Below are 20,987 nucleotides of genomic sequence, written 5' to 3' on the forward strand. Positions count from 1 at the left end.
CCATTTATTGATTAGTTCCTATCAATGTGACCAAAATATTTGCATTTTAGGCGTTACATCGATTGAAATCTAGTATTTGTATCTCGTTAAGAAAATGAATCGCTTAATATTATTACACTTAATCGCTGTCAAAGTATTTTTATGCAAACTTTAATAAATAATAATAAAATTTAATTATTTTTTCCCTTTAAGACTTTCACAGGTATAATTTAAATAATATACAAATTCTTAATTATTTTTTACAATGCTCTTTTTTATTAATTTATTAAAACAGTTTGAAATTTCTGTGAATTGCCATACATCTTAAGGGATAGGCTTTGAAAGCACAGTAAAAGTACCATTCACAAACCTTAATATTTGAGAGGGAAGCATTTTTCCGGCAATTTTATAGTAGCAATTCTTAACCTTAAAAGCTGTATCACAATTGTCAGAGCCCTTGATTGAATTGCATACGGGCTGTGCGGACTTAACCATGTCAGCGCCAAAAAAAGGACTAAATTCTTTCAGCACCACATCGGGCTGTATCTGGCCATCCACAATCATACCATGCTTTTCAAATATACAGTTTGCAAAGCATTTTAAAGTGTTATCGGCTTCTTCGACAATTTCGACGAAGTTCGAAGTTATCTGTTCCATAGTAACGTTGTGCTTTGAGTGACACTCAATAAGTTCGTTGACACCCTCAGTCTTCTCTTCTGGACTCAAATGCAGATCCTTATAAAAATAGAGATCACTAAAAGTCCTTCACAGATATATGAGTTTTATAAAGCACTTACATCGTCTGCACTAGCGAATGCCAAATAGGTCAGCAAAACAAATAGAAGTTTCATAGTTACAGTCCAGATTATTCACTTTAAAATAATGATAGTGACTCTTTCAACATTTGGCTTTTATAGGTTTCTTTTGCTGTGTCCAATTAAAAATTTATCGAATTGGATCCACTTTGTTACAGTTTACATAAGAATTATAAGCATTAGAACTTACGAATTATTCAATATTTTATTTTACCTATTTATTTATTCATTGTAATATGACCAACACATTAAGCCATAGGTTATTGTTATTTTCATTTAAAAAGTTGTATAAAGATAATTAATTATTAGGCAAAATGAATCGCTAAAGGCTTTCACAGGAATAATTTATTTAAAATAAAAAGATTTATTAATTTTTGCAATGCCCTGTTTTTATTAAATTATAATAACACTTTTAACATTTCTTGGAATTTTTCGTATACTCCACACATTTTAAGAAGTGGAATTTGTAACCAAACTTATAGTATCATTCGTAATCTTTACATGTTGAAAAGAGAAAATTTTGTCGGCAATTTTATAGTAGCATTCGTAAACCTTTAAAGCTGTATCACAATTGTCAGAGCCCGTGATAGAACTGCAATTATTCTGTGAGGACTTAACCAATTCAGCGTCAAAAACGGGATTTTTTCCATCCAGCATCAGATCGGGCTGTTTTTGGTCATCCAACAAGGCAAGCTTTTCATAATAGCAGCTTACAAAGCATTTTAAAGTGGTATCGGCATCTTCGAAATTTCCATTGACTATTATTATCAACTGTTGCTTGGTGATGTTGTGCGTTGTGTGACACTCATTAAGAAAGCCTTTAAGCTTATCACTCCTTTCTTTACTTATATACCGATCCAGATGCAGATCCTTATTATAAAGAGATCACTTAAAATCCATTTTACATAAATATAGGTTTTATAAAGCACTTACATCGACTGCACCAGCGAATGCCAAATAGGTCACCAAAACAAATAGAAATTTCATGGTAAATCTCAGCGAGATTACTATATTACTTTCTGTATACAGTCCAGACCCTTCACTTTTAAATAATGATAGTGACCACCCTTTCAGCATTCGGCTTTTATATTTTTCTTTTTCCTTGCCCAATTAATAATCTGTCGAATTGGATCCACATTGTTACAGCTTACATAAGAATTACACTGACAGAAAAATGCTGTGAAATTTGAAAATTTCCACATTGATTTTAATATTTTGCTCTATGATTTAGCGCTAAATACGGATTTAGTAGATTTAAAGTGTAAGCAATTTGAATCAAAAACAAACATAAAAATATTATAAAAAAATCTCAATAAATTTTGCTTTCTTTATTATTTTTTGTTTTTTTATTTGCAATATTTTTAACTTTGTTTTTTACTCTTATTTTTAATGTTTTTAATTTTCGATTTTTGGTGTTTTTTCTATCAGTGTATAAGCATTAGAACTTACGAATTATTCAATATTTTATTTTACCTATTTCTTTAATCATTGTAATATGAGCATTGTATATTAAGCTGTAGGTTATTGTTATTTGCATTTTATAAGTTGTATAAAGTGAATTAATTACTAAGCCAAATGAATCGCTTAATTTTATTGTATTTATTCTATTTCCCACTAAAGGCTTGCACAGGTATAGTTCTATTAAAATAGAAAGCTTCACTAATTACTGCAATGTTCTTCTTTATTTAATTAATGTAATATTTTTATGATAAGTTTTTAGATTTAAAATATTGTAAAGTTAGCTGGTGGACTATTTTGTCATGCTTGTAGTAGCATTCGTAAACCTTAATAGCTGTATCACAATTGTCAGAGCCCTTAATCGAATCGCATTCGGGCTGTGCGCCCAAAACCGCCTCGGTGCCCAAAAGGGGAAGTAATTTTTTCAGCACCACATCGGGCTGAATTTGTCCATCCACGAGCAAACCATTCTTTTCAAGAAAGCAGTTTAAAAAGCATTTTAATTGGGTATCGGCATTTTCGAATTCTCCATTGATCAGTATTAGAAACTGTTCCTGGGTGGGTTTATGCTCTGTGCGACACTCTTTAACATATGCCGTAAGCACAGGAAATTCATCTGCGCTCAGAGGCTGAGTCTAAAAAAGTAGAGATCACTAAAGTTCCCTTTACTTCCGTATAGATTTAAAATAAAACTTACATCGTCTGCCATAGCGAAAGCCAAATAGGTCACCAAAACAATTAGAAATTTCATAGTTAATAAGCAAGATTTCTATATTATTTAGTTGGATACAGTCCAGACCCTTTACTTATTAAAGTGATCGCATCATTTAAAATTCTGCTTTTATAGATTATTTTTGCCGTGTCTAATTAATAATTTGTCGAATTGGATTCACTTTGTTACAGCTTACATAAGAAGTGAAGCCAGGTAAAAAACAAATATTAGAAGCTTTCCAATTATTTAATATTTTATTTCATTTATTTCATGGAAAATTGAAGATTTTCTGTTTATTTTTGAAAATTGAATTTATTTTTTTAAAAAAAAAACTCTTTTTTTTTTATATATTTCATAGTTTTTTTTTAATTAGTTAACAGTTCACAGATGCTTTTCGTGTATTTAATACAATTTGTTGGGCGTTCACTTGATTTAAAGCTGGGCATTGCTCTTGTGATAGCATTGGTACAGTTGGAAGGCTGTATCGCACTTATCGGAACCCTTGATAGAGTCGCATTTGGCCTGAACTTCCTTGACCTTGTCAGCACCGACAAGGGGTCCCAATTTAGCTTGAATCACATCGGGTTTGATCTGGCCATCGACCACCAAGCCGGTCTTCTCAAGGAAGCAGCTGGCAAAGCACTTTACCTTGCCATCGACATTATCGAAATTTCCATCACGCAGTGCTTGAGCCTGTTCCTTGGTGATTCCCTCCTGCTCCACACATGCCTTGGCATTTTCACGCACCGCAGCCTTTTGCTCGTCGGTCAGTTGCAGATGCTATATATTGGATAAATAAGGATCAGTTGTATTTGTAGATCAATGGGGATATATATACTTACATCGGCAGCCACCAGAGCCACACAGGCAATCAGAACGATTAGAAATTTCATGATGTATTACGCGTTGGGTTTGCTTTTCGCACTGTTGATTTGATTCATCGAACGATTCGCTTTTATATGATTCGAGTCTGTGAACTTTGCCCATGTTTCTCATTTGTTTCATTTTGCTTGTCTGCTTTTTTTTAGCTGGTTGATCACATATACTATAAATGTTAAGCTTTATGAGAGTAGTTTATTTGTGTCTCGTTTTTAAATGATTCTCAACGTGTAGTTCTGTATAAAATCCCTCATTACCTAGCTGTCATAATACAGCTAGAAACTATTAATTCATTAATCAAATACCCTGTAAACTAGTAACAGTCTGATCGTACAATAAATAGTATTTTGGATCAGCTTTGTAGAGTGACTTCGAAATTACTTATTCTGTTCATTCGATCGTTCATCGCAGATATTAAATTGAATTTATATATATATAAGATATCTTCAAGTCGTGCTTGCTAAATGAATTGTTATCTGACGACCTTAACATTTATTGAGATGAATTCAGTGAATTACCCAATTTAATGTGCCATTGTGATTGGCATTACAAAACTACCTTTCAAGTGTTAATTGCACTGAGTAATTTAAAAAATAAATATTAACTTTAATTTTTAATGATTGTTTTGTTGTTGATTTAAGTGCCACCGAGTGCAGCGAAGCATTAAGTTTTTGTTTTAGTTTTTTCTGTGGATTTAATAAATACCCATTACTCAGGACTAATACACCCACTCAGTTTACCTAATGAGACATAATTGTGCGGATCAGGAAAATAACAACGAAATTATAAATAACACTTTATTAATTCTAAATAATAGCAAACAAAAAATCTAAACATAATTCGTTACATTTTTGGATAAAAATATACTTCAAAATACCCTGTAATAATTTTATAAAGAATATTTCTTGTCAGTAAATAAAAATTTAAGATCTATATAAAATTAATAATATAATAAATCCATAATCCCCTTCGCTACGCCTCTGTCTAGTGCAAATTTTCAAAGTACATTTCCATAACTAACCTACAGTAAATGAGATACGGCAGACTCATGCCAGACATCTTCATATTGATACACATACGAATGTATACATTAGAGAGATATACCGGTTTTTTTTAATAAATGAATAAGCTTCGGGGCAGACGCTATCCGTGTTTGAGCTCAATTCGCAAAACTTTTAAGCAAACTTTTGGAGCAAAGTCCACAGAGCTACCACAAGCCAAAATTTAGTGCGTCTCTGAAGACACCCTGTTATTTCAGTGTTAATGCAGTCCATATAAAAATCTTTGAATTTAAATGTGACATTGTAAAATAATTATTTGGCGAATATCAAATAAGAATGTTATAAAAATTGGATTGATGCAGAAATGAAGTAATTTTTATTACCAAAAGTTATTAAAAACTTTACCGAAATTTAGAATCGCTAAAATCTCCTTAACCCTCCGCAGCCCTTTTTAAAGTTTACAGGGTATAAAAAACTCCAAAGTCCAAGCACTTAAACTGGTTTGATGATTAAAACCCAAGTTATAAAATCACTAGAAACTCTCATTTCAATAATTAAAGTTAAATATTAATCGATTTACGATCATTCTTGAATCTTGATAAATGCAAATGGAGACTTAAGCCGAATGGGTCAAAGTATCAACGGAACTTTCCGAGGCAATGTTCGTGCAAGAAATAACGTTATATCGCATATATTACCAATATTTACTGCTGACAGCATCGATAATTCATGACCTACTCAAACTATCTGTAACTGAAGAGTACCTGAATCCAGTTAAGCACAAAAACTTACCCAGACAAACTCATAAATAGTTACGCACGCCAACCCAAAAACAAACAAACAACAACATCAACAATAATAACAAAAGCAACAGTCAAAACAATAACAATAATAAAATGTCATAGCTCTTATTGGGTGCCATCGTCGCCTGCCAGGGCCATAACAAATATAAAATATTTAAATAGTAATAAATTCATAATGTCAACGTGTTGTTGCTGTAACTGCCATAGATTTATAGACAATAATAACGGCAAACACGAAACGCGCCCAGGACAAAAAACTGTGACTTAAGTAGCCAAAAAAAAGTTGCCAAAAAGCAACAAATAAAACAAAACTAAACTGTGATGAGTGTATTATATTAGTTGAGATTGTTCTACTTGGAGATACCCTATGAACTGCTTGCAGTCGTTTACAAATCAACGCAAAGCAAGCAGTGTAAACTGCTTGCAATTTCGAGATCTTCCTCAATTTTATACAACTTACTGAACTTGGGTTTTTATAACTCGATGGCTTTGAAACTTTAAAAACCGAAAAGTAACAATAGAAAATAGATTTCCTCTGTCAATTTTTGAATTCTCACTTCATAACTCCTGTTCTTATAAAGATAACAATACAAAATATAATTCTTAATTTTTATGCTTTATATTTTGAAATTAAATATATCCGTTTTTAGGCATTATCAATTCGGATAGAGCATAAAAACAAAACGCCACTCGTTTTATAACTTCATATAAGAAAATAATAAAATTCTTTTATTGTAGACATGATAGACTGTTGGCTCGAAGTAGGGGTATTAATAGTGCCATGTACCTCATATATACGAATATATATTAAATACTATATGGCATGCCATAAAAATATAAACAGCACATAAAACGACAATGAAAACAATACCATACGTTATACTAGAGAAAATGAAATAGAGAGTGACAAAGAGAGGGAGAGATAGAGAGAGAGGGGAGACCTGTGAGCTAATGAAATGTCATTGGACCCAGAGGGGGCTTGTGGAAGCGATGTCAAGCAAACTGAAATGCAAATGTCACGCGAAAAACTATTTGACGACAACATTATGACTGACATTATAATGCGATATGACCAAAGAATACTCGTAGCAGTCACAGCCACAGCCACAAGGGACCCACAAAGTGAAACCCGTGCCCAGTTCAACCAATCCAAGTCGTAAGCCAAATGCCAAAGCCTTGCTAAGTATTCCCAGTCATATGCAAATGTAATATGCCAAGTCATGCAAGTAAATTTATTAACTATGAAAACTAAAAACTGTTGAATATAATTACAAAACAAAACGAATCATAAATTTGATTATGGTCATCAAATTAAACATTATACTTATTACTGGCAACTTGCCACATTGCAAATATTTCTACTGATGGCTAAAGATTTCATCCAGAATTTTATACTTACAACAGTTTTTTTTTTATAGCACTTTTAAAGGTTTTATAGGTTTAGCTTCATCACATCACTTAAATTTTGAATAAATTACCTTAATTAAAAATAAAATGCTCTACAATAATTATAAATTTTGGTCAAATGATGGCCAGTTAAACCTTTAATGGTCGATATATCATTTATTACTGTCACGTTGTACAAGTCTGACGGGGGGATCTCTCTGTTCCGGACAAAAGCCTACAGAAATTCAATTAGGCTTATCCCATGCAACAACAACAAAAAGCAGCAGGTAAAACAGCTGCAACACCTGCGCAATTAATTAGTGTTTGCCGCATTAATTTCACAAAAAACCAAAACAAAATAAAAGAAGTCTGAATCTGAAGCTGAAGCTGGCATAAAACCTCAAAACGGAACGTGGGTGAGGTTTAGCCCACTTCTCTAGGGTCAAATGCGTAGCTCGACCCATCGGGCTAATAAATTCAAAATGGTTCCGACATCGGCCTTGTTCGCATCCCATCTCCTCCACCTCGTTCCTATCCGTGTTCTCGGACCACTGTAAAAGGCTTATCTCGACCAGCTCAGTTTGGGCCACGCAATTAGAGCGAAAATATGTACTAAATTCAGCAATAGGACAGAACCCAACGGAACACTAAAGCAACTAAATCAAATAAAGCAAATTCAGTTAATTTAAATTATAATGAAGGCACGCGGCGAGTTCTTTGTGTAAATATTCCAGTTTGCTGATGAAAGGATACAAATTTCTTTGAAGATGACCTCACTATTTCATCGTTCTAGATCTGAAAATAGACTCAGTTTTCTTTAGAGCATAGTTAGCAGTATTATAGTATACATTTTTAGGTGGCATAGAATAAATAATATTATAAATAGAATTTGTAATTTTGTGGTTAATTTCTTAATTTTTTTATTTACTTTCTTTTTACATTCGAAACTTTTTTATGGAGCTGATAAAATTCTAATCGGGGGACATAAAATGTCCGTAAGGAGATATCATAATTTCCACTTCTATAATTTGTTTATGATTATAACCCCATGGAAAATAAAACGCATTTAAGTAATTAAGTCATAAAAATAAAAAAGAAAACAAGCAAATGGAAGAAGAAGAAAATGTCGTGCGGTCGTAAAAAAAATGGCCGCATTGCAATAAAATGGCAAGAACAAAACAATTAGGCAATTAAATGTGCTCATATTACCAAAAATTTTCGTTTTGGTAACAAAACGCGTCATAAAATTGGGCCAAAAAGCGAGCAAGGACACTAAAAAGGGTCACAAAATATGCTTATAAAAATAGCACCAACCAAAAAGGATCAGAAAAATTATGTGAACATTTTTTGTTGATTTGCCATGCCATAGTCGATTGCGAGTGTTTTAATAATATTTATTGAATTCCAGTTTTGTTGAAAAAAAAAGAAACGGAAATAATAATAAAGAGCGATGAACGAAGGATGAGGCGAAAAGCTTACAAAAGCATCACAACGCATATTTTTGCCAACTGCCGGCAAATTCCGAGCGCGACAAAATGAATTCTTTTGTGACAAGTTCAGTTGAGTTCAGTAAAACTCAAGAAGACCAAAAGGAACCCCAGGAAAACCGGCGCCAGTTAGTGGTACTTCATATGGAACTGCGCAAGGGTTCAAAAGACAGTCAGGTGAAGGAATGCAGTCGCCATTTTGTAAGAAATTGAAAAATCTAACAGAGCTTTGCTTGGAAACTCCGGCAAAAATCGGCAGCAAATGCGCTGCTTTAGTTCACATTATTGTCATGGCCCTTGTGCATGGAATTTTTTAATAAACGTTAAAGTTTATAACATTCTCTTGGCACTTACATACGAGCATATCGACATGGATCCTACACGATTTCACAAACGAGAGGGAGGGAGATTTAAACGGCAGAGATAGAGGGAGAGGGAGAGAGTGAGAGTGAGACATGCGTCTAAAAGGTAAGCCAAAGGCATAAAGAGCCCTCACATAAAACCAACTAATTAGGCAAAGCATCTAATTAGACACACACAACAAGCAGCAGCAGTGTCAGGACCAAAACAAGGATATGCGTCTTTTGCGCCGGATCGTAAAAGCCAAAGCCCCCCAAATGACAGCGTGGCTAAAAATTCTTATCGCCACGCCAAAAATTAAGATCCCCAAAAAAAGCCCCAGAAATTTATTGTTGCAAAGGTTAAAGATGCGCCATGTTAAATGTGGAAATTGTTTAATCCAGAGCTTAGCAATTACAAGGCACAACGCTCGTGGTCAGCTGCATGAAATTGGACCTGACAGTGCTACCAAAACAGAGAGTGGAAAAAAAAGAACCCTTCAAATGTTTCAAAGTCGAAGATTGGATACGCTACTATATAAATTGACCATGATTGTTCTCTCCTAACATATTTGATTACAGTTTAGTTTTTGTTTTAAACTTGACGAATACCTTAGCCTTTTTAAAAAATAACAATCCGCATTTTAACTCCACCAAAACACATCGAGTTCTCTCATTCAGTTCCTTAGAACTATTCCACATTGTCTTACCAAATCATGCTACCCTATACAAGGAATACAAATTTATATAAATAAAAACAAAAAGAAGCTCGGAAAAGTGGAAAGAAAAGCTATTTGCATTTTATTTGCTTTGTAATTTGATGCTCGATTGCCTTTTTTAGTGTGTAATGAGCTGGGCAGTAAATGCGTTTTATTTTGTCGCAAATACAGGAAACTTCAAAGGCGTCAACAGGAAGTTGTTGCCGGAGAGCAAGTGCACTACTATGGAAAATTCTAAATGCTATCTGAGGGATATGTTGAAAAAAATGCAATTCTTAGCAGTTTATTTGGGTTCGCGATTTGCAGAGATTTTGTGGGAGATTTAATATTCGATTAAGATACTTCATTTAAACTAATCTTCATTTAAATTAAATTATGTTTCTTCGATAATGTTAATAATAAAATAATAAATAAATAATAAATTAATAAATGTTGATAATAAAATAACAACTTTTTTTATGTGTCAAGTGGCAAAGTATAAAAAAAATGGACAGTAAGAAAAAATTTTTTGTTTTCCAATTACCACGCAGAATCAAATTAGAGGCTAAATAATGATAAAATTGACCATCTGGAAGAAAATCAGTTGAATTTTGACCAAGTTATGACAGTTTTCATATTTTGAAAAGGTGTTTTTAGGAAAGTATGAAAAAATAGATAGTAGTGGAAAAAATGTAGTCTTTCTTTTTTAATGTACAACTAAACTAAAGTTGAGCTGTCCACTTAAAGTAGTGCTATCGAGCTGTCGATTTTTCAATGTATATTTACATCACTATTTCAAATCAAATCCATAGCCCTAAAAGTACAAAAGTGGATAGGCAATATAATTTTTAAGTACAAGGCTATAATAAAGGCATTTATAGCATATTTTATAGCCCAGTTTAGAAGAAAGACTATTTTGGGTATTTCTTGTTTTTGTGAATTCTAAGTTAAGCCTAAAAATATGCTTAATATAATTTCGAATTCGGCATATTTTGCTCTGGAGTATTTTTGTTATATTGATGCCTTTTATCAAAGCATAAACCTCTACACTGAGCTTACAATTTGTACTTGAAAATAAATATTTCTTTATTGTGGTAAATGAAATTTGTCTGAGCTGAACTGATATTGTTTGTGCTTTTTACATTGTTTTCTAAGCATCCTTCTCATCATAATTTTGCATTGCATGAGACGCACGAGTGCATCAACAACACCCAAAGAATATTTAGGCACTTCAACATGATCAAAATAAATTGCATAAAATATTCTATTTACGTTTTCTCACCAAGCAAGTGATGAATCGATGGATGAAGATACATAGATATATTTCAAAAAGAAAATCAAAAAAAAATATTTAATATATTTAATACAATCAAAAAACGTTGTAACTGCAATGCCTGCGGGTTGGAATTGAATGTGGGCAAGAGGGTGGCAGTGTGGAGGGATGTTCAGGGGTTTTGTTATAACAATGCGCATTTTGATATTAATTTGCTTTCTTTCCCTACGTTCAAGATTCCAGTGTAGAGTTATGCTTGGAATTTATTATAAGCCTTGGGGATTATACACATGCTCTCGAACATTTATCGAAAGTGACCATCGAATTCCAAACTTAAAAGAGTTAAGAAAACTCTTATATAAGTCAAAGAAATTGCAATAAAATTACATTTATTATTCATCGTCAGTTATGTTGTTGTTAAACTACATAAAGCTAATGACAGAAGTTGCAGCTGAGTACGAGTATTGTCATAGAGTATGTATCTGTAATAAATTTCAAAGTGATTCAAAAATTCCTCTCAATTCGGTTCTATAAATATTAAGATCTGTTTAACATTGAGTAAAGGGTATTCTGTCTTCGTGAAGCCAAAAAGTAATCTATTTTCATCTCATTTTGAGCTGCATCAAATGAGTTCATTATTTATTTAATGAACAGGTGGTAAATACAGAGTCATACACGTACTAGTTTTGTTCGTAAAGTTTGTGACACGTGTGTTTTAATTTGATGAAAGCTGCAAAAATATGCAAATATCAGTAATTTAATTAATTAAAATGAACCTCTCCTACGAAATGACTAAACAGAAAATGTTCTACAATAAGTTTTGCCATTTGCATCTAAAGTCTGGCCAACTAATTCTGGTTTGTTGACGCATTGTTCAGTTTGTTAAAACCCCACGTTAGTTAAGACTCAGCAATTAAAGTTAAGTGCATTTTGTTTGAATTTAGGTCTATTTTTAGTTTGAAATTATTTCTAATGACATTAATTAACTTCGCTTGGCTGTTTGTTTATTTTGGCTTAGAGTTTTATAGTTCTGGGAAAAACACTCGTAAGTAGGTAAACAGTTTTAATTTTAAATGACGTTGCAATATACTATTCAATTCTGATTTAAAATTGTTTTTATAAATTTATATTTGTTATTAACATAGAATTGAAATTCAAAGCAATTTTAAAAATAAACTCTTAATAAATATCATATAATATTTTCATACAAAATTTTATGAAAATATAATAAAATACATTCCTAGAAAAAATCTTTAGAAACAACCCCTAAATATGCCTCTTCTACGTAATTTCGCGGTCGAACTATCCACACACACTTGCCAGCTGACCCCAATAATGTTGAACAGAGTTCAACAACCTTTCGCCAACCTCTAACTGGATACCCAAAGGAATTGCCCCATAGTTTCGTATGATGCTGTTTTTGAGGGAGCTTATCAAAGGCGCACATAAACACACATAGATACACATGTAGAGAAGCAATAATCATAGGCATAAGATTCACTAATAACAATGATATAAGACATTTGCGCAAATGAGTATATAATAAAGCTAATGGAAAATTATGGAGCCGGCGGCTAAAAGAGGGGAATATTGGTAGCTGGCGCCAGTTTTGTTTTGTGTAAAGAAAACAACGATGAGTAAACTATATAGGATAATAGATGAGTCAAGTAATTTATGTATAGCTTTGGAAATGTCTAGAATTGAGGGGAGTGGTATTTAAACGGGGGAATGGGCTTTGCAATTCTTTTTTTTTTTGGCTTTTTAGATTTGCCTGTCATCAATAATTCAACATAATAAATGTATATAATTGATTAAATTTACCTTTATAAAATTTATGGGATTCATTTGAGGCCATCATTTGAAATTAAATGATGACTTTTAATGTTTATTGCCTGCACATATTGCAACTAAACCTTTTTCTCCTTAAAATGGGGGCTGAGGGGGTTGGTTGTGCACACCTTAATGGTCTATTAAGGTGTTTTGGGCCTGCGATTTAAATGCAATTAAATTGAAATGTCTTTCTCGGACATACTTTATGGCCCTGGCAACCCTAAAGGGCTGTCTATTGCCTTCAATTAAAATAAATGAAATTGCTATTCTCGAGCCCATCCTTTCCCCCACACTATTTGCCTCTCTCTCTCTCTTGTCGTAAAATGGAAAACTCGTAATAGCATTTAACACATTAAATGACCGTCTGCTCATCGATAGATGCGAGTCAATGTGTATTTATATTATGAACAATAACAACTTTTTAAAGCATTTCATTAAGCTTAAAACTCTCAAATTACAATACATGTTCACATCCACGCCCACACATTTTAGCGGTTATTGGCGCCCTCAAACACACAAGCACACACACAGTCACACACACACAGTCGCCGAGAGAAAATGTCAACTTTTTGGCAACCGTAAATTGTCAAATGCACAGAATTTTATACGCCATACATTTATGTTGATGCGGTTTGAAAGTTTTTTAATTACATTTGCTACACCTCCGATCCACACAAGGAAGAGTGGGGCATAGAAAATATATATGCTATTGTCTATTTTATGATTGTGTGGAAAACTCATTTAATTTGAAACAAATTAGAAATGATAACATGCAAAAATAATTTCTTATCATCATGTAAATATTTTCACATAATATATATGAGACTACGAGTATATTAAATAAGTATTTCAGGCTATCAGATATCCTGTATCTAACCTGGCTATTCACAAATTATAATTGGCACGTCTATACATTTTATATTTATTTTTCAGTTGAGTTGAACTTTTGAAGATACTCTGTGATCGGATTTTTCTTTTCACATATTTTTAGCAAAAATAAACATATGATTGCTTACCAAACCATCATCAGCATTTTTAAAATATTCTGGGTCTAGTTGTATTTTAAATTCCCTCCAAAAAGAATTCAAATTTTGGGTCGTTTTCATTATCTATCTGGTGAATGAGCTGGCTTTATTTTTTGCCCACATTTGCATTATGTAAAAGGTCATTAAATTTCTGTGACTCAGGCATCACTCAACCCACTTGACAAGCGACTGTCAATCATCCATCAGTTGGGACCACATTAGAAAACTCTTTTGCAACTTGGCTACTTATCTGCACATTGAATGCACACAAAAACTAATTGCTGAAAGACCGCTTCTTAAGCACTGAAGATTATGTAAAGCCCAGCAGAATGACAGCCTATCCTATCTCTAACCCTGAATCGTAAAAATGTTTAGACAACACACACAGAGAGAGGCATCTCATCATTCATTTCAAGCAAGTAAATATGGCCCGACAAAATGGAGAAAGTGCCTGCTTAATGTTATCAGCAGCATGTGATCTAATGTGACCCAAATCTATATATATACTTATACACATTCAATTATATATATATGGTAGGGTAAGCTCTGTGGTTCTAAGCACATATGTAAGTAGCTGCTGACCAAGGCAAACAAATTTAAAGCAGTCTCATTCGAGCTTGTCAAGTAGGTCGCATAAACAGCCTGGATGCTGGCCAAGAAAACAAGCAAAACGACTAGGAGGTATACTGTACTCTTTACTCATTTAAAACCAACAAAAATATAAATGCAGTTTGATCTACTAACACTTGAGTTCATGTAGATGGTGCTAACAATAGTAAATTTGTAGTAACCTTTGTGGATTCGTAACTGTTTTGCAAAAACTAATCAAATTAAATAATTGCCACATTAAACAATTTTTGCATTACAGGGTATAAATAGATTAGATAGAGTTTGAAAAAAGTTAATTGCTGTACATTGTTTACTCTAGTAACTCGACCAAACAATTAAATAAACACAAAAGATTTCAAATCATCATTACTATTGCAATTGTTTGAATGAAAATAAAAAAAATCATTAAATAAATGCATTTTTTGTCACAACAAATTAAAAAAACTTAAAAACATCATATAAAAGCGATCAACGGAACGAATAAAGTCAACAGTACGAATACCAGAGACTTTGGGAATTATTCCATTTTTGTTGACAAAAGCAGTATTCAAAATGAAATTTTTGATTGTGTTGATTGCCTGTCTGGCAATTGTTTTGGCTGGAAAGGTAAGTAGCCAGAGTAGACAGTTCTGTAACACAAACTTAACTTTAAAACTGACTTCAGCCGACTGAGCAGCAAATGGAAATCATCCAAAAAAATGAAAAGCAATGTGGAGAGCAGGAGGGCATTACCAACGAACAGGCTACTGCCCTACGTAGTGGCAATTTCGATGATCAGGATCCGAAGATCAAATGCTTTGCCAGTTGCATGATGGAGAAAATTGGCCTTATGGTTGATGGCCAGCTCAAGCCCGATGTAATGCTGGAAAAAATGGGAGATGCTGAAGGTGCTGATACTGTCAAGGCCCTTCTGGCCAAGTGCGGTACCATCAAGGGAGCTGACAAGTGCGATACGGCCTACCAGTATTTCCAGTGTTTCCACAAGAATCGCGCTACTGGAATGTAAGCCGTATTTGGACCGAGTTTCAGTTTGCTTTTATTCCATCAATAAATAAATATGAACATTAACAATGGATTTATTATTAACTCTGGCAGCTCCATCATTCTTAAATTCTGAATAAGTATTTTCTTTAAATTGGAATTTTTGTATTTAAGTAGTCATCGACTTTTCCGTCAAGACACAGATACTTAAGTTAATTTTGGGGCTCCAAATATCATTTTTAAAAAAGCTTTCGATCAGATACAAACAAAAATTCAGAACTAAATTATTTTTTAAAAATGTCGAAAGCTAGATTTCCCCAAATGCGTCTCCTTAAGAGCTTGACGCATTTAGCTAATGCCAAGCCGTCAGTAAACCGAACCATATTTGATGTTCAGAGCATTAAAGAATTTGAGAAGAAGGTGAAACGTAGTCAGAAGCCTGTCGTTGTTGACTTTCATGCCAGGTAAGTCACTAAATAATCGATAAATATCGACAATTATTGATTATATTAATCAATAGCTGGTGCACACCCTGTAAGGCACTTGCCCCCCGCCTCGAGAATATTGTGAATGAACAGAGGGGACGGGTGCATCTGGCCCGGGTTGATATCGACGAATTGACAGATCTGGCTTTGGATTACGACGTGGGTTCAGTACCATCGCTATTGGTAATGCATAATGGTAGAGTACTAAATCGCATGGAGGGACTGCAGAGCTCTGAGAGCCTACGAAGCTGGCTAAATAACGTCATGAGACGCAGTAATGAGTGCTAGACAGATACACGTTTTATTTTTGAAGACATTCGTATAAAAGTTTGATTAAAAAATAAATTGTTTATCAACGGGAAAACACGTTTTTAATTAATTTTCCATTTAACAAGTTGCCGTCTGGCGATTTACCAGTACAAATATCGGCGCCGACAATTCAAAATGTAAACAAAGTCTTAACTGAACTCAACTCAGCTCAGCTCAGCTCAACTGAGCTCGTCTCATCCTGTGTCGTCCTGTCTGGTTGCCAAACAATTTGTGAATCAGCATCAGAGCAGGAGACCAACAACAAATACAATACGAGTATCTCATGTGTATCTCAATTGTTTGTTTATTTGCTAGCCAAAAACAACAAAGCTACTGAAACTTCTCTCCCCATCTCACTCTCTATATAGTAAGTAAACGAGTATATGTATCTATCTATCCATCTCTATTTGCTTTTGCTGGTTATGTCGCATTTTGTGTGCTTTGGGAATACTCTCTAATTGATTTTGCTAATGTTGCTTTTTAATGAAGTGTCAAATATGTTACTCGGCAGTTACTTGGGCTATGTTCTCTGCTCAGGTTTGGGTTCCAACTCCAAGATGCATGTCATGCTAGGCAAAACCTTGTGCTCCCATGGGAGCAAAGAAAATGCAGCTAAAATTATAATACCGCCATGACACTAGCTTAAATGGAGTACAAAATTAAAATTAAAATATAATTAAAGTATTTTGAAATTTATGGGAGATTTATTTAATAAAATATTTATTAAAAGTACCTAGCTTTATATGCAATAGCTGTATACCAATAAATATAGAAAATAATTAAGCTCAATAAAAATAGCAAAAGTTTTGTTGTATATTTTCATATGAATCGCACTACAAAATGAAGATGTTTGCATAATTCTATATTTATCAATTTAAAATAAGAATATAGAATATAAAAATATGCGTGATGTGTCATTAACCTAGAAAGAATTATTTTAAAATAAGTTTATCACGAAATACAAAGGCCATAAAACCCAAGACAATGTATATATAGCCTTATCTCATGTGCTAAATTTATTAAAAGATAATTATAGTTTATATATAATACCATCTATTGGCTAAATAATCCACATATTAAAAGCAGCAATTGCATAGAATTATTTCGAGTATACCTTTAAGCTGGTTCACTTCACATTGGCCCATTAGCTCAGTTGGTTAGAGCGTCGTGCTAATAACGCGAAGGTCGCGGGTTCGATCCCCTCATGGGCCAAATACAATTTTTTTTTTTTAAATTTATATTTTTAAAAATGTAGATATTAAATCGAATTTTAAATTTAATTAAAAAAAAAATATTTTTCTTGATAGAGAAAAAGAGAGAAAAAAACACACTCTGCTCTACAAACAAAAATTCAAAGTATAACAGACTAATCCCTAACCCTTTTGCCTCATATCGTTTTGTGGTTTGGCGACACTTATGGCCCATAAGCAAAATTGCAATTACAAAGTAAAAGTGTTGAACAATTGGCAACTGAAGAAGTTTACGATTGGGAAAGGTTGCCTCCCCTTGTTTCTCGGAAATGTTTGAGCTGGACCCACAAAATAGATTTGCCGCAATGTAATTGAGTATTTGTATTCAATTAAGACTTATTTCAATATTTGCATGCAAACGTTGCAGACACTCGACTAGAGACTGAGAGACGACACTGTTGCCACTCTGTATGTTGAACAGTGTAAATCCCCTTCATATGCTGCAACATAATTTGCTGAAACGAAACTTGAACAAACAGAAGGCCGGACAAAGCCGAATCCGGAATTCTGGCCAGTGGACTCCAAATCTCTGGTTTGGGTTTGGGTTTGGGCTTGCATTCGGACTCGGGGAAGGTACATCATGTGTGCAAACTGTCTGATTTTGACAGCCCGCATAAAGCGCTGCCAGACAACTGTACTACAGCCTAGGTAAATACCAAAGGAAGGGAATGGGTAAGGGGTCTGTCAATAAATGCATTGCATTTAGTACGTTTTGTGCTGTATTCTCTGTCACAAAATGCAACAAATATTAATTTTTATTATGCAAACATTGCTTTAATTACATTATTTTTGCGTATGGTCAACAAACAAACTTTCCACAACACCAAACTGACATGTATGTGTGTGTGTGTGTGTGTGTTCACCGCCCACACTCTGTGTGTGTGTATCTGTATGATCAATCACTGGAAAATTGGATTTTCATATGGGCTGCAATGTGCACTATGTGGCGTTTATGCAATTTCCCTTAACCGTGGCCATAGCCTTGTGGCTGTAAAAATCAATCACTTGCTATCGTTTAACAACTGCCTTTCTCTCTCCCACACACACATTCTCTCTCTCTCTCTCAGTTTTTTTGCCACAAAGCGTTTGACAAGCACAAACACAAACTTAATCAGCAGCCATGAATTGGTCAATAATTTTTAAATACAAATCAAGTGTTAACTCCTCAAATCGAAGGGCGAATTGGCGTGGTGAAAACGGGAAAAGCGAGGAAAGTGGATGTGAGTAAACAGTGAACCAGTGAAAAAATGTGGGAAAAAATCATAGCATTTTAACTGAAAGTGTTAAGCCGGCAGTTTTTGCATTAAGGCGGTAAATAATAAATAAATTAAATTTCGTTAGTTTGTAAATACCATTTAAAACTCTAGAAAAAAGTCTAAATTATAGTAAATCTTACATCATTATAAATTTACCTATAGAGAAACTCTTAAATACTATACCATCAATAGACCGAACTTGTTTCTAGTTTATTTTATTGCCATATCGAATGTAATTTACTTCGTTGCAAGCACAACTCCGATAAAACCACCAATGTCTTTTAACCTTACTCTCACACACATGCATGGGAAGGTTTTGACACTCAAGCTGATACTCAATTCAGCCGTAACCCTTTTGGTCGGCTCAAACCATTTTGGCAATCAATATAAACATACATTCATGCATATGGAGATGTCCAGCTTTTTTGTGGTTGTCGTTGTTGTTGTTGTGTTTTTTTTTTTCTTTTTTGGTTTGACAAGCAGAGAGAACCATTGACTACTGTGGAGACAGTCTAACCGTCTGGTTGTCTGACGAAAATTCGATTTATTTTCATCAATATTCAATGTCAATGCAACATCTTCGTGGCCAAAACCAAAAGCGTACATCAGCCATGTTGGCCAACAACCAGAGCAAAAGAGCGTCAAGTTGTTGTTGCTGTTGCCCGATGGAAATGGACTTTGTGGCTTGAACTTTTTGGGGTTTTCCCATTAAAATTTGATGCCGCACGTTGTCGTTGTCTCATGTCTCTCGCTGCGGCAACTGCCCCCTTTACCCCTTTCACCCTTTTCAGGTGATGCTGGAGTTGCTGTAACCGTTACTTTAGCCTCTCTCCCTTACAATCACACAGACATACACTCACACGGACACTTGACGCTTTGCCATTGCATATTTAAACAAATTTATTTGCAATTTAGTGTTTGCGGTCTGTGAACATTTCCCATTTTCACAGAGGGCGATTGGGGCAGGATTGGGGCGTGGCTGTGCAACGATGCAGCTGGCTTTTAAGTGGCGCGAAAATTAATTAAAATTTTGCAATTTATTGACAAATATGTCAATTTAATACGTTGAATGCACCTTTTCGTATTGGCAACCAAAATTTTACAATTTTGTTGAATTTGAATAAATAAAATAAATAGAAATATTGTTATTTCAGTTTTGCAATATAGCGATAACTTTCTATAATTAAAACAACGTATTGCAATATTGAACTATATTATAATTTGAATCCTTTTAAAGGTATTTTCTTAGACAGCCCTAAAGCCAGTTTAAAGACACTATATACAAGTACATATAGCCGCTGTCTGCAAAAACAAACAAAGCCAAAAAATCAACAGAAAATTGCACTCGTCGCGCGGTTATTAAAGCCATATTTGAGCCAAAGGCAAAAAGCGTTGCCCCAGCAAGCAAAGAGAGGGGTCAAGGCGCCAGGGGAACCCAAGCTGCGGCCACGTGCAACGTGGCGATAAGAGTCGTCAACAGAGTGCGGCCACAGTTAAGTAAATACGTAATCCACGTGGGTTTGCTCGACTCACTGTGCCTGCGTGTGTGAGCACAAGATTTCGCTCAACACATGCACATAACAGTTTCACAGCAGCCAGCTTACCACTGTCTCTAGCTTTAGTTGAGCATTAGATGTAAATGTCTCAACAAGCAGAGTGGCGCAGTGGAAGCGTGCTGGGCCCATAACCCAGAGGTCCGAGGATCGAAACCTTGCTCTGCTAAGATGAAAAGTTGGGAAAGTCAATTTCCTCACTTCTTTTTTATGATTTTATTATATTTTAAAAAAAATTTAAATTTAGTTCTTTTTTACAAAAGTCAAAAAATTACTTCCCATACCGGGAATCGAACCCGGGCCTTCTGGGTGAAAGCCAGATATCCTAGCCACTAGACCATATGGGATATGCGAAGCTACATGACTCATAACACATTTATTATCACCACATTTCATATGTTGCTGCGAGTTTGCTAAAATCAAACATATTTATTTAAAAACATTAAAAATGATAAAAAATAAGCATGTGGTCACCACTATGGATACTGCATTAATGCACTCTATTAAGTGTACCAACTGTAGTTTATTAAAAAATCGAAATAAGTGGTCATAAATTTTGCTAATATCCGTTAGACTGTTGGATTAACTTAAAAAAAATTAATAATTTATTAAAGAAATAAAAAAAATTGAAACCAATTCACTTGAACAGTTTCCCATACCGGGAATTGAACCCGGGCCTTCCGGGTGAGAGCCGGATATCCTAACCACTAGACAATATGGGATATGTTCAGTTCGCAGACCAATTTCAGTTTTCTGTTGACGAAACAAGTTTTAATAATTTTCCGGCACACTTCATATGAGTTGCCAAGCTCTATTAGAAATGCATTATGAATATTTTTGTATGTTTTACTTGTTGCCTT

General features: G+C 34.1%; 6 protein-coding genes and 4 non-coding genes across 11 annotated transcripts; 4 read left to right on the forward strand and 6 right to left on the reverse strand.

The window, feature by feature from the left end:
• Window positions 1-232: 232 nt before the first annotated feature.
• LOC117783713 (general odorant-binding protein 56d-like) lies at window positions 233-863 on the reverse strand. Its single transcript, XM_034621244.1, has 2 exons — window positions 777-863; window positions 233-714 (listed from the first exon to the last, which is right to left on the reverse strand). Exons 1-2 carry the CDS (start codon window positions 828-830, stop codon window positions 304-306), a joined length of 465 nt encoding a protein of 154 aa, XP_034477135.1. The 5' UTR covers window positions 831-863; the 3' UTR covers window positions 233-303.
• A 298-nt stretch (window positions 864-1,161) lies between these two features.
• On the reverse strand, window positions 1,162-1,838 carry LOC117783714 (general odorant-binding protein 56d-like). Its single transcript, XM_034621245.1, has 2 exons — window positions 1,728-1,838; window positions 1,162-1,664 (listed from the first exon to the last, which is right to left on the reverse strand). The coding sequence occupies exons 1-2, from the start codon at window positions 1,779-1,781 to the stop codon at window positions 1,245-1,247; spliced, it is 474 nt and encodes a 157-aa protein (XP_034477136.1). The 5' UTR covers window positions 1,782-1,838; the 3' UTR covers window positions 1,162-1,244.
• A 619-nt stretch (window positions 1,839-2,457) lies between these two features.
• LOC117783715 (general odorant-binding protein 56d-like) lies at window positions 2,458-3,168 on the reverse strand. Of its 2 annotated transcripts, none has more exons than XM_034621247.1 (2): window positions 2,950-3,168; window positions 2,458-2,881 (listed from the first exon to the last, which is right to left on the reverse strand). In XM_034621247.1, the coding sequence occupies exons 1-2, from the start codon at window positions 3,001-3,003 to the stop codon at window positions 2,498-2,500; spliced, it is 438 nt and encodes a 145-aa protein (XP_034477138.1). In that variant the 5' UTR covers window positions 3,004-3,168; the 3' UTR covers window positions 2,458-2,497. The 2 variants fall into 2 exon arrangements, with proteins under 2 accessions (XP_034477138.1, XP_034477137.1); XM_034621246.1 differs by having other exon boundaries at window positions 2,458-2,887; window positions 2,950-3,165.
• A 142-nt stretch (window positions 3,169-3,310) lies between these two features.
• LOC117783717 (general odorant-binding protein 56d-like) lies at window positions 3,311-3,911 on the reverse strand. Its single transcript, XM_034621248.1, has 2 exons — window positions 3,807-3,911; window positions 3,311-3,744 (listed from the first exon to the last, which is right to left on the reverse strand). Exons 1-2 carry the CDS (start codon window positions 3,855-3,857, stop codon window positions 3,397-3,399), a joined length of 399 nt encoding a protein of 132 aa, XP_034477139.1. The 5' UTR covers window positions 3,858-3,911; the 3' UTR covers window positions 3,311-3,396.
• Window positions 3,912-14,796: 10,885 nt separating this feature from the next.
• Window positions 14,797-15,361, forward strand: LOC117783277 (general odorant-binding protein 56d-like). The gene is made up of 2 exons (XM_034620598.1): window positions 14,797-14,899; window positions 14,958-15,361. The coding sequence occupies exons 1-2, from the start codon at window positions 14,846-14,848 to the stop codon at window positions 15,297-15,299; spliced, it is 396 nt and encodes a 131-aa protein (XP_034476489.1). The 5' UTR covers window positions 14,797-14,845; the 3' UTR covers window positions 15,300-15,361.
• Window positions 15,362-15,556: 195 nt separating this feature from the next.
• LOC117783699 (thioredoxin, mitochondrial) lies at window positions 15,557-16,117 on the forward strand. The gene is made up of 2 exons (XM_034621229.1): window positions 15,557-15,738; window positions 15,795-16,117. The coding sequence occupies exons 1-2, from the start codon at window positions 15,572-15,574 to the stop codon at window positions 16,045-16,047; spliced, it is 420 nt and encodes a 139-aa protein (XP_034477120.1). The 5' UTR covers window positions 15,557-15,571; the 3' UTR covers window positions 16,048-16,117.
• A 1,089-nt stretch (window positions 16,118-17,206) lies between these two features.
• On the forward strand, window positions 17,207-17,280 carry Trnai-aau. Its single transcript has one exon. It is a non-coding gene; the product is annotated as a tRNA-Ile (tRNA).
• A 2,944-nt stretch (window positions 17,281-20,224) lies between these two features.
• Window positions 20,225-20,296, forward strand: Trnam-cau. The gene has a single exon. It is a non-coding gene; the product is annotated as a tRNA-Met (tRNA).
• Window positions 20,297-20,402: 106 nt separating this feature from the next.
• Trnae-uuc lies at window positions 20,403-20,474 on the reverse strand. Its single transcript has one exon. It is a non-coding gene; the product is annotated as a tRNA-Glu (tRNA).
• Window positions 20,475-20,777: 303 nt separating this feature from the next.
• On the reverse strand, window positions 20,778-20,849 carry Trnae-cuc. Its single transcript has one exon. It is a non-coding gene; the product is annotated as a tRNA-Glu (tRNA).
• Window positions 20,850-20,987: the final 138 nt, after the last annotated feature.

This window comes from Drosophila innubila, assembly GCF_004354385.1.
Source record: "Drosophila innubila isolate TH190305 chromosome 2R unlocalized genomic scaffold, UK_Dinn_1.0 1_C_2R, whole genome shotgun sequence".
In the NCBI taxonomy this organism is placed as follows: Eukaryota; Metazoa; Arthropoda; class Insecta; order Diptera; family Drosophilidae; genus Drosophila; species Drosophila innubila.

Bases quoted from the DNA above. Each gene is read 5' to 3' on its own strand.
- LOC117783713 (XM_034621244.1), bottom strand. From the start codon at position 830: ATGAAACTTCTATTTGTTTTGCTGACCTATTTGGCATTCGCTAGTGCA. The intron at 715-776 runs GTAAGTGCTTTA...TATTTTTATAAG, and splicing joins CATTCGCTAGTGCAGACGAT to GATCTGCATTTGAGTCCAGA.
- LOC117783714 (XM_034621245.1), bottom strand. From the start codon at position 1,781: ATGAAATTTCTATTTGTTTTGGTGACCTATTTGGCATTCGCTGGTGCA. The intron at 1,665-1,727 runs GTAAGTGCTTTA...CTTTATAATAAG, and splicing joins CATTCGCTGGTGCAGTCGAT to GATCTGCATCTGGATCGGTA.
- LOC117783715 (XM_034621246.1), bottom strand. From the start codon at position 3,003: ATGAAATTTCTAATTGTTTTGGTGACCTATTTGGCTTTCGCTATGGCA. The intron at 2,888-2,949 runs GTAAGTTTTATT...CTACTTTTTTAG, and splicing joins CTTTCGCTATGGCAGACGAT to ACTCAGCCTCTGAGCGCAGA.
- LOC117783717 (XM_034621248.1), bottom strand. From the start codon at position 3,857: ATGAAATTTCTAATCGTTCTGATTGCCTGTGTGGCTCTGGTGGCTGCC. The intron at 3,745-3,806 runs GTAAGTATATAT...TCCAATATATAG, and splicing joins TGGCTCTGGTGGCTGCCGAT to CATCTGCAACTGACCGACGA.
- LOC117783277 (XM_034620598.1), top strand. From the start codon at position 14,846: ATGAAATTTTTGATTGTGTTGATTGCCTGTCTGGCAATTGTTTTGGCT. The intron at 14,900-14,957 runs GTAAGTAGCCAG...AACTGACTTCAG, and splicing joins CAATTGTTTTGGCTGGAAAG to CCGACTGAGCAGCAAATGGA.
- LOC117783699 (XM_034621229.1), top strand. From the start codon at position 15,572: ATGTCGAAAGCTAGATTTCCCCAAATGCGTCTCCTTAAGAGCTTGACG. The intron at 15,739-15,794 runs GTAAGTCACTAA...ATTAATCAATAG, and splicing joins GTTGTTGACTTTCATGCCAG to CTGGTGCACACCCTGTAAGG.